The following is an 11,414-nucleotide window of genomic DNA, read 5'->3' as shown; positions in this document are numbered from 1 at the left end:
ATTCGTATCAAGAAACAAACTCTATGCTTCAACTTTCCATTTGGCATTTAAATATTAATTAAAAATTTAAGTTTGGCTTCTGTTAACAAAATTCAATTGTGTTAATCCTATTTCAACCAACATAATATGATTAAAGCACATGCTTGTTTCCTTATAAGAAGAACCTAAAAAGTCAATCATCTCATATATATATATATATATATATCAAACAAAAAATTGAACTTTTTTATAAAAGAAAGTCCAATGTACTAGAAGAAATCGAACTAAAGACCTTTCACTTTCTATGCGAGAAGACTAATAAAATTAATTGATAATACTTTTAACCTACTATTAATATACTATTTTAATATCTAATCCTTATCTTAATTTTTACCAATTTGAAAGTCAGAATAGTAAGATATTAAGAGAGAACATTCAATAGGAAAAAGATTAAAAAAAAAAAAAAAAAGGAAAAGTATTTGAACATATGTTGGTTGGAAGGTTTAGAAATATATATACAAATTTGAATATGTAAGAATTTACTATTATTGAAAAGCAAAATTAAATTCAAACTGAGACTCATTAAATATATATACTTATATTATTTTTAAGAATAAATGAATATGTTAGCCTAGTTCTTAATTTTTTTTTTCATTATCAAACATGAACTCGATTAATTAAATTAATAAGTCATTAATTAATCGTAATATATTTATCAAGATTTCAAATCTAAATTCTAAAATCTTTATTATCGAAAATATTTTATTTGAATATATACGAACATTAAAACAAACGTACAACCCAAAAAATATGTAATTTTCAATCTTTCTAAATACAAAAATATATTTAAAATGAATTTAGATTTTAAATCTAAAATTATCCAAACGTATACATATATGTTTCGCCTTTATTTTTACAGATATAAGTAATGGAAGAAACCATTATTTCTGACCTATAGTTCAAACCATCGATCTCACCCATCTTTCTGTGTCTCTGAAAATCAAGAAACCAGTTGTTCATGTCCAAAGAGAAGACAAATTTCCAGCACATTGTTGCAAGAAGACTCTTTTATGTCGTATGCATCAGATATTAATCCACATCTACCAAGCTATAAGCTCCTGCATTAATTCATAAATCACAAACAACTAATTTCCAAAGAATGAGTTTAAGAACTCATTAATTATGTCTTTATAGTTAATAAAAATTAAAACCCAATGAACAATTCTCCATTTTCATTTGTTTTTGTTACAATGAATGCTATAATTAACTAATCAACAATCTCACCAAACTTTAAAAAAAAAAAAAAATGAAATCTAGAGAAAGGAAAATCAAATTCTTTCCTTTTTTCCCCCAATTCTCTTCTTGATTCTTAATTTGATTTACAGTACCTCATTATGACTATCATGTTTCTAAAAACCCAGTCAATCTAAGAACTGAATTCCTAACTCGACTCAAATCCCTTCCCTTCAATGTCCTTCCATTTCCAGTACAAACAGAGAAAGCCATTTTCCCTTCAATTCTCCTCCCAAGTATAACATGCGGCGGAATCAATTCGTCCCCATCATATTCCTCGTCAAAATCACCAGCATCAGAAAACCGAAACACATTGCTGGGAATATTCACCGGAACGGAGCTGGATTTCTGCTGGTTCTTTTTCTTTCCTCTCCTATTACTATTATTACAAATCACGCGCGAGTTGTCGTGATCTAAATCTTTGCAACGGAAGAAGTAGCTGTCGTCGTGGTCGTGGTCGGAGAAAATGACGTCGGATTCTTGGAATTCCTCGGCGGCCATAGAAATGAGAAAATGGAAGGCAGAGGAGACAGAGGATGGAACAGTAGTAATAATAAGGAAAGAAAAGAGAAATGGAGGGGGTGAATTTATAGGGGAAAGAGAAGAATCTAAAAATCGTAGTGAGTACACTTTCGATTGTTTGTGTTGATAGATGGCGTCACTCTATAGGAGTTGAGTGCGGTCCCAGCTTTCTCTCTCTACAAGTTATTGTCTTTCTCTCTCTAGAAGGGCATCTGTGTTTTTATTTTTTATTTTTTATTTATTTTTTTATATGGTTTTTGTGACTTGTGTGTGTAAATAATAATTATCCGTCGGCTGACTAAAAACCATCTCTCTTTTGCTTGGGCCTTATGGCTTTTACTCTTAATTAATTGGGTTTTTGCAAATACTTTAATCATTTTTACTCTTTTTAGGAAAAAAAAATACAATTTTTTTTAACCATCCACTATATAGCTGACTAATCTGGATTCGTGATGGACAAACCTAAAAAAAAGGTAAAATGCTTCCTCATGAATATTTTAAAAGACTTTATATCTAAGTTCGAACTTAAAACTTTCTGGTTGAAAGAGAAATTATACTTGCAATTCCATTTCACATATCGAAATTTAAGATTTTTTTTAAATTTTTTGATATTATATAAATAATTTTAGATTTTATATAATTTTATCTCCAAAATCGGAGTATCAAAATCTAAATTTGCCATTATTAGGAGATTTTATTTAATTATGAATTGAAACGTGGAAACACATATAATTGCGGAATATATTATATATATTACTAATTGATATATTGGGGGAAGTTAAAAAAAAATAAAAAGAAATCATATTAAGGTATAGTTTAATGGTAACTATATAAACGAACTAATAATATATTTAGGTTTTGATTCCCTCCCATACTTAAAAAAAAAAAAAAAAAAAGAAAGGAAGGATGGTATTATTTTGATTGTCCATTGAAGATAAAAACCATTGTATTTATCCTATGTGTATTGGAATTTGGCAGTAGAAAATGAATATAAGCTCAAAGAAAAATTAGTTACGTTACACTTGTGAATCCATAGTGTTCCATAAAATTAATTATTTCAAACTGTTGGATGGTTTTCAATTAAAAAATGCATTACTTTTTGAAAGACAATGATTGAATAGTTAATTTCACTAAATTCAAAAGACTATATAGTAATTCTCCTTTCGTTCCATTTTATTTTATAGTTTGAACTTAAGAATTAATATCTAATTAATAAAATGAAGCGAAAATTCTACTTATCTAATGTGAAGATAAAAGGAAGTAATTAATTAGTTTGTATCTCGTCATTGCTAATTTGATTTAGACTTGAGAAATTCGCTTCAAACATCTAGCATAGACTGGGATCATCCTTGACCTATTGTATATGGTGCTAATATTATGAAGGGAATGGGTAATAATGTCATCATACCGTGTCTATATATATATATATATATATATATTAGTGTGCTTTAAAAATTTCATGAGATAAAATTTAATTTTGCTACGAGTGAAATAATTTAATAATAATTTTAAATTAAATTGGTTGCTTTAGTAACTCAATTGGGAGACTAGTAATCCATTTCAACACTATTTTTTACATTATTACACTATCCAATGAACTAATTTTAGTTCGAATAATTAAACAAAAGAAATTACAATTTTACTAAAGAAAAGGAAAAAGGTAGAGCTTTTGAAGTTGAGCCAAGCCGAGGAGTCGGTAATTGAGCTGAGCCGTTTTGTTTGCAGTAGCAACGAAGCCATTGAAAGCTGTAATATACTCCAATGATTGGGGGGTTGAGGTTAAAATGCGTGGGTGTAAAGCCACAAAATGATCGACCACCAGCTACGGCGGCCGGATCCGGCGGCTCATGCTCCGGGTCAGAGCGTGATGAAAGGGACCCACTTATAGATATATATGATAAAAATTACTCCCGAGGGAGGTGGAGAGGAGGCCCACCTAATCCAATCCGAAACATAGAATGATTTCGAATACGACCAACACGTGTTAGATGACGTCAGATATTGCCACGTAGGCCACAGGAAGTCTGAATTATTCTGGATTTAGGTGCCACGCAGCAACTGTAGTTTTCGTGCAAGTCATTATATTACAGTGGCATTTTTTTTTTTTTTTCTTTTGTTTTTGTTTTTTCCTATGGGGGTTTGTTAATTATTTGGTGAGCGTGAAGATACGTCTCTAATCTTTACATTGGAATGTTGATATTTGAGAAGCCAACAAAATTTCAATATTATTGTAAGATAAAATTAAAACAAATTTTCATGGATAAGGATGACTTTTTATTATTCAATGGGCTGAAATTTAATTTTAAAAAATTTCAACCATGAAAACTTGTGAGATTTCTATTTTCGAAATAATGGGAAATTTTAATCAAATATGATAATTTTGAAAAATTAAGCTAAGCTATATGTTTCTCGCACGTATAAATGAGTTACGTCTTACGTCGCTTGTGATCTGAAGGTTACATTTAGCGCTATTAAAACAGTCTTTTTATACAAGGGAAATTGAGTATATATATATATTTTTTTTGTTAAAATATTTGAAATGATTACAAAAACTTGTTATTACATTCTTTTCGTTTTTCAATAAATTTTCTTTTTCTCTTCAAATTTCACTTGGATAAAATTTGGGGATGAGAAAGAATATGATGTGGATGGGATTTAGTTTAAAAGAAAGACGTAAGGTTGGAAAGGGTTTGGTATGTTGTGTGGATAATTTTCTAAAAGAAGGGACCTATCAGGCCTGTCAAAATAGACGAAACCAGAGAAAAAGATTTGTTTAACCAAAATCGTATGAAGCTTTTTTGATTCAGATGGGTACTTGACGTACCTGTTCTCTTTTTCAAGATAATGACTTCACTCAAACATTCATAAACTTACTTTTTCCCAATTTTTTCTTTGTTGAAATTTTATTTTTTATTATACGAATCGTGATAAATTGATAATGATTTCAATCTAATCTAAAACCAACGTGGTTGAACAGTTTTTATTATTGCTTGGTCAATTTTCTTTTTTTTTAAAAAAAAATTCTAAATTCATATATAGTTGAGGAATTCGAACTATAATTTCAATTTTCTGATTTATTGGGATGATTTTAATCTTTGTTATTTAACTTTTTCTTCTTTTTTTTTAAAAAAAAAAATTAAAGTTTTGGTGTTTAGCTGGATATATATTGGAATGACAACCAATTATTAAATGGGGTTAAATGCATAATTATATTTTATAAAAAATAAAAAAAATTGTGGCACCTTACAATGAAAATTAAATTGAAATGTTCAAAAAAAATTTATAAATTGAAGTGTTTAAGATATGTAATTTTATAAGTTGAATATATATAAATATTAACATAGAATAAAATGATTGGTTTATTTCCATATTCAGAGCAATAATGTACTTTTATATGATCTAATTAGGCGAGTTAAGCTGAACCCTGAAAATTTCAAAAGTATGCAGACCGGAAAGGGAAAATTAAGCCCACAATTGAAATCTAAAATCAAATTAAATTAAATTATAAGATTAGCTTGATATATAGATGAGAACCCTGAAAATTTCAAAAGTATGCAGACCGGAAAGGGAAAATTAAGCCCACAATTGAAATCTAAAATCAAATTAAATTAAATTATAAGATTAGCTTGATATATAGATGAGCTTATGCATCGGATATATATAATTCGTTAATTTTTATTCAACCAAAATCCCTCAATCTATGAACAAAAACAATAAAATCATCAGAATTCAATGAGACAATCTTAATAATTATCATTCTATATGCTCCTATATTAACACTAGAACAAAATAAAAATAAACAAATCTATCCTACAGACACTGCAATGGGGCTTCTAACATAATGGTAATTATCTGTCCAAGTATACCAGCCAAAGGCATAATCATCTTTGTAAATCTTCTTGGCCATGCCAAAATTTCTTGCTCTAACTGTTATGTTGAAGCTTTTCTTCTGGTCAATGCGATCGAAGTACAAAACACTTGGTGAGGCTTCAATGGAGAATCCGAAAGGTGGTTTGGCAGTGAAGAAATAGATGCTATTCTCATCACCAACATTCGTTACACTTCTCTTAATAATTACAGCAGTTTCTTTAATTTTGGAAACTGCTATTGATGGATAATTGAGATTATAGGTTGGTTCTGGTTTTTTTGGACACCCAAATCTTTTTTTGTGCGTTCCATCATGATCATACCCGCAAAGGTATTGAACATAGTCTTTAAATGATGCATCGTATACTAGACCAGGGTCTGCTGCTTTTGCGGGCCGGAAGTGACCTGACCCTAATTGAAATGGATCGGCAATTTTTCCAAATGAATCAGTTATTGGATTACCTTCGTTGTTCTTCGTCCAGGCTATGCATTCAACAGAAAAAAGAAAGTGTTACTCAAGTACAAAACTGTACATTCAGGTAAAGATATGCACAGGATTTTTAATACCTGTGGTCATTATGGCAGATCTTATAGCAGCAGAGCTCCAAGTAGGGTGTATGGCTTTGAGAAGTGCAGCTGTAGCAGCAACATGAGGAGTAGCCATGGAAGTTCCTGATTCAATATTATACTCAACAATTCGATGATCACTTGACAGTTTTGTAGGAGATGACCCTCCACTCCATGCTGCTAATATATTTACTCCTGGTGCGGTGATGTCAGGCTAAAAATCAAGAAAGAGAAACAGGTTTTTATTACTCGTATTACGGATTTTGAAAGAATTGAAAGAGAATGAATGTACCTTGAGAATATTAGGATCAACTGTATTTGGACCTCTGCTAGTGAATGAAGCCATAGAAGGTGCTGGAGTATGACGTAATAGTGTATGAGCCTTTTCGATGATAGCGGTTGGATTCTTGGTAGACCTAATGTACTTGAGAACTTTAAGAGCATCATTATAACCAAGTGCAGTTGCAGGAAGAACATGAGCATCTGCTGGAATATCATTGCCATAGGCTTTACTATTTCCTAAGATAAAACCAGCACCTCCCGCCCTTCTCACTTCCATGCCTTTCTCAATTCTTGTTCCAGCACCTCTTATGCACAAAACAATCTTCCCTTTCACCTTTTTCGGGGAGAGAGAATTGGGAAGACACTGGCTACATCATAATATTAAATAAATTACGTTTAGTTATTGGTACTTCAAAAATATTAATAAAACAAGCATTGCAGAGTACATATTTTTACAGGGAGGCCTTTTCGAGTAACCTTCAGGTTATAAGTGAAGTAACTTACTATTCTGTGATGACCCGGAGAACCATACCTCAAAAGCTAGTCGTTGAGTTTAGAGAGCCCAAATTCATACAAACCCCACATTGAAATTTCATACGTCTAATGTGGGATCCAAGACAAGGCCCCTACCTTGTTTTGTAACTAGCATCCTAACATATTCCAAAAAGGCCACCGACCACTGAAATATAAATAAATTTTTTTTAGGAAAAAAAGAAAGGTTTACTTGGTTTGATTTCGGAGGACTCCATGAGCAGCAACATCTCCAGCATATACTAATGGGTGTGCTTTGTCCAACTTGCCTGGAGTGACAGTTTGCCCCTGCACTCAAAAATAAAACAACATATAAATGAACCAAAAACAAAAAATGGGCCAATGCATTTTTTCAATTCAGGCCCAGTCCACAAACAGGCCCAACTAAGATATTTAATTAATTGGAATTCTTACCATAATTTTAATGCCATTTCCAAGCACAAGAGGACCAAGAAAAGCACGATCCAGAGTGCTAGCACCAACTGTAATAATCCAAGGAGCTGGGTTTGACAAAGTACTAGGAGCAGGACCTGAATTACCAGCAGCACAAGCCATCACAATATTCTTTTTAATAGCCCTAAACGCACCAATGGCAAGGCCATCTTGGTCGTAAGTTATGGGCTCAGTGGTGCCAATAGAAACGCTCAGTACATGGACTCCATCGGCTATGGCGTCGTCTATCGCTGCTAGCATATCTTCTTCAAAACATGTGTTACCATTTGCTTTTTCTTGATTAGGAATTGCCCAGCATGCTTTATATATGGCCAGGTGGGCTAATGGTGCTCCGCCGGAAGCTGTTCCAGCAGCAAAGCCACCGTAAGCTGAAGCATTATGGACTACACGACCAGCAACTGTGGAGGCTGTGTGAGTGCCGTGGCCATCCACGTCACGAGGTGACCGGAAATCCTCCGTGGCATTTAGTCTACCATAGTAGGTTTCAAAACCCTTAACATAGTATCTAGCTCCAATTATTTTCCTGCACAAATGTTCATGATTAGTAAATAACAACTTCTATAAAGGAGTCAAATCTCATTAAATTTGCGATTTCTACTCTTAAATGGGTTTCTCTGCCTTAAAAAAAAGAAGTAATTGTTGCATAATTATGCGAATATTAAATAATTATTACGAGTTAATTAGTAATTATGAGGAATTCTTTTAAGTTGCCATCTAAAGAACTTTATTTGAATATATGTGATACAGTGATAGTCTAGTTATTATTATTAATTAGTAAAAGAGAAAAAGAGAAACAACATAATTTGACTGTGAAGCCCTAGAGGAATGGTGGGGTTAACTATCAGAACAGACAGAAGGATACTGAAGGTCAAAAGCTAAAAAAAATAGAGTAGGGAAAACGAGAAGGATAAGAAGAGAAGACTTCACAAGATGGCAATGGAAAGAAGACAAAAAAAAAAAAAAAAAAAAACAGAAAGACAGGGCAGAGGACTTTCTTTCTTTGTTTGATTGAAATGGACAAACTATGTAAGATCAATCTTTCACTAAATCTAATGTATATTCTAGGGCAAGAGTACAGCGCCATTTCCAGGCTGTCAATGGCGATGCCTTCTTGGATTCTCAAAAAAAAAAAAAAAAAAAAGGAACCCAAGGCAATTTTACTAAGTAACAGTAATTTACAGAAAAGGTGCCTTTTCTACATAAATTAAATATTATGATATATGCTTATATATTTTCTTTTTTCCTTTTGCATGGAATTAATTTTCATGGTAGGTATGAAAGATTCCATAACTTTAGGAAAAATAAATTAGGGTTTCTGTCAAATGATGTTATAAGTGCAAGTGGTGAATATCCTACCAGTTGAAAATGATATCATCTACTTTAGACTATACTAAAGTGCCCATCATTCAAACCCAAGACCATGTTTTATTGGATAAACTACCATCTAATGGTCCCCAAAGTTTCCATCGAATCACTTGAGTTTCATTTTAGTAGGGCTCCCTCCATTAGCTTTTTCAATAGCCAATCATATAATATATCTTCAATTTTTTTAGTACAATCAGAGGTCTAATCCACTCGAACTTGCGATTCCGACAAAATGCTTTTTAGAAATTAAGAAATGAAATTTGTGTTTTTAATCTTATCGAAATTAATGTGTATATACATAGAACACTTTTGAAATGTCATAATTTTTAACACTATTTTTCTATGTATGTGCAAAAATAGAAATGAAATCCATGTATTCATAATCAGGAATTTAATTTTTCTGAAAATATAAAATTGTTAATGGAATACTCACTTGTTACAATGGGATGAGTTAAAGCCAGGTCCAGTTTGGCAGATTCCTTTCCATAATTTTGGAATTGTTCCCATACCTTCATCACTAAAACTCTTTGATTCTGGCCACACACCTGATGATCAACCAGTATAAGAAATTCTAAAAATTAACTCTCATCACATGCAATTAGATTTCTCTCTCTCAACTTATCAATCACTTATCTTGTATTTATGTATATTATAGATTGAATAATTTATTTTTATATCCTAATTATATTATATAAATAGGGTCTAATACAATGTCAGTGTGACATAGTAACTGATACTGCTAAAGACATAAAATAATAACTAAAACACAAAATAAGACAAATAATTACTAACAAAACTACAAAAGAAGAAAATAGAGTAATCACATGAAGAGTATTTTTCTTTTACCACTGTCCAAGACTCCGACAATCACTCCTTTGCCATATCCAGCCTTTAATGGCAATTCCCTTTCTGTTTTGAAATGATGATTCCATTTGGGTTCTTCTCCTTCATCCAACCCTACAAATTCCCATGACCTTGTAGTTTGCAGTGAGTATTTTGTTGGGTTGCTTGCATATACTGATACTACTCCGTCCATTTCTGCAATAACCGAAGAACTATTTTATGGAGAAGAGAATATATAAAACAAATTTAAATAAGAAAAAGAAGAAAAATAGATTGCAATTAATTACCATACTCCATCCATTTCTGCAATAACCGGAGAACTATTTTATGGAGAAGAGAATATATAAAACAATTTAAATAAGAAAAAGAAGAAAAATAGATTGCAATTAATTACCAGACAACTTGGAGGCTTCCTCAGGAGTTAGCAATGCTGCTAAGCCATTGATGCCATGCTTGTAGCTGTAGAGAAGGGAGTTTCTTGCTTCTTCTTCAGTTTCTTTAATTGAGGATAAAGATGATACATGGGTTTCTTCTATTTCATGCAATGTTTTATATCCATTGTGTTGTTCCCCAAAGTGAACTATATAAACCTGTGAATTTTTAATCAATTATGATGTTTACTATTATTGTATAAAAGGGAATCATCAAAAACATGAAAATGGAAAATAAAAAACTTACCTTTCTATCTGCACATGAAGCCCAGAGAGGAAGAAGAAGAAGAAGAAGAAAGAAAGGAGAAATTTGATTGTTCATGGTAGGTCGGTTAGGGATGGCGTTTGAACAGTAGAACTCTATTTGAGATAATGGGCTATATATATATATATATGGTAAGTCCGTTGAATCACTGTCGTAGGAACAGAAGAAGAGTCACGTTGCTAATCAATCAATTTTGTCCAATATGTTATAAATTAGTTAAATTTCCACCTTTTCTTGCTAATTTTTGCTGAAAATCTCTGTTGGAAAAAAAAAAAAAAAATCAGATATGGTGTCACTAGAGATTTGATTTCTTTTTTTTGAAAAATTTTCAAATTAAGTATACAAAGTTAGATTTCCTTTTATGTTTAAATGATAGCTATCTGCAAGTTAGCTGCTAAAAATTTTGGACTAAAGATGTTTGGTAACTTATTTAATCCGTAACGAGAAAAAGAATATTCTCTCCCTCCATTATCGACATAATAACAAAGGAAAATAAATCTTCCTTTTATATTCAGTCTATCAATAATCGTATCTGATCAAGAAAGGAAATCAAAACCAAAAAATCTCTTCATTTTCTTAATTTTTTTTCATTTTAATATTTTAAGTTATATTAAGTAGGTTCAATCATAATGGTGGTTAAGGACCAGAAAATCAACAGGTAAGTATGCACCAAAATCAACGAATCAAACATCTATTTCTAAACGTGGATTTTTGAAGCTTTTTTTACTCTATTTTTTGAAACAGAATCTTGATTTAGGTTTAAGCTTGCCCATATTTTATGTCGTAAAAGAATTAATGACTTCCTGCATGAGAGTGACTATTGAATTAAAAATCATCTTTGCGTTTCCTTTGCTCTTTCACTTTGTACCTAAAAAAAGGAAACGGATATGTTGGGCACCTCGCCTTATTTTTCGAGGTTGCGTTTCTTTTGAATTTTTCTTTTTCAATTTCAAAATTTGACTTATTGACTTCCTTCTATTAGCGTTATATAAATGAGAGTTGTATATTAGAATTTT

General features: G+C 31.5%; 2 protein-coding genes across 2 annotated transcripts; both read right to left on the bottom strand.

Annotated features, from left to right (window-relative positions):
- Positions 1–1,183: 1,183 nt before the first annotated feature.
- On the bottom strand, positions 1,184–1,848 carry LOC105649734 (protein S40-1). Its single transcript, XM_012236475.4, has one exon. It carries the CDS (start codon positions 1,771–1,773, stop codon positions 1,381–1,383), a length of 393 nt encoding a protein of 130 aa, XP_012091865.1. The 5' UTR covers positions 1,774–1,848; the 3' UTR covers positions 1,184–1,380.
- A 3,603-nt stretch (positions 1,849–5,451) lies between these two features.
- LOC105649733 (subtilase family protein) lies at positions 5,452–10,531 on the bottom strand. Its single transcript, XM_012236474.4, has 9 exons — positions 10,381–10,531; positions 10,097–10,292; positions 9,706–9,897; positions 9,293–9,404; positions 7,456–8,017; positions 7,235–7,329; positions 6,521–6,878; positions 6,229–6,442; positions 5,452–6,144 (listed from the first exon to the last, which is right to left on the bottom strand). Exons 1-9 carry the CDS (start codon positions 10,453–10,455, stop codon positions 5,600–5,602), a joined length of 2,349 nt encoding a protein of 782 aa, XP_012091864.1. The 5' UTR covers positions 10,456–10,531; the 3' UTR covers positions 5,452–5,599.
- Positions 10,532–11,414: the final 883 nt, after the last annotated feature.

This window comes from Jatropha curcas, chromosome 11, assembly GCF_041381405.1.
Source record: "Jatropha curcas cultivar XTBG-Jc1 chromosome 11, XTBG_Jcur_1.0, whole genome shotgun sequence".
NCBI classification, from domain to species: domain Eukaryota; kingdom Viridiplantae; phylum Streptophyta; class Magnoliopsida; order Malpighiales; family Euphorbiaceae; genus Jatropha; species Jatropha curcas.
The sequence above is the reverse complement of the archived record's forward strand: the minus strand, read 5'-3'. Positions and strand labels throughout refer to the sequence as shown.

Bases quoted from the DNA above. Each gene is read 5' to 3' on its own strand.
- LOC105649734 (XM_012236475.4), bottom strand. From the start codon at position 1,773: ATGGCCGCCGAGGAATTCCAAGAATCCGACGTCATTTTCTCCGACCAC.
- LOC105649733 (XM_012236474.4), bottom strand. From the start codon at position 10,455: ATGAACAATCAAATTTCTCCTTTCTTTCTTCTTCTTCTTCTTCTTCCT. The intron at 9,898-10,096 runs GTAATTAATTGC...CGGTTATTGCAG, and splicing joins GGAAGCCTCCAAGTTGTCTG to AAATGGACGGAGTAGTATCA. The intron at 9,405-9,705 runs GTAAAAGAAAAA...GTTGATCATCAG, and splicing joins TGTCGGAGTCTTGGACAGTG to GTGTGTGGCCAGAATCAAAG.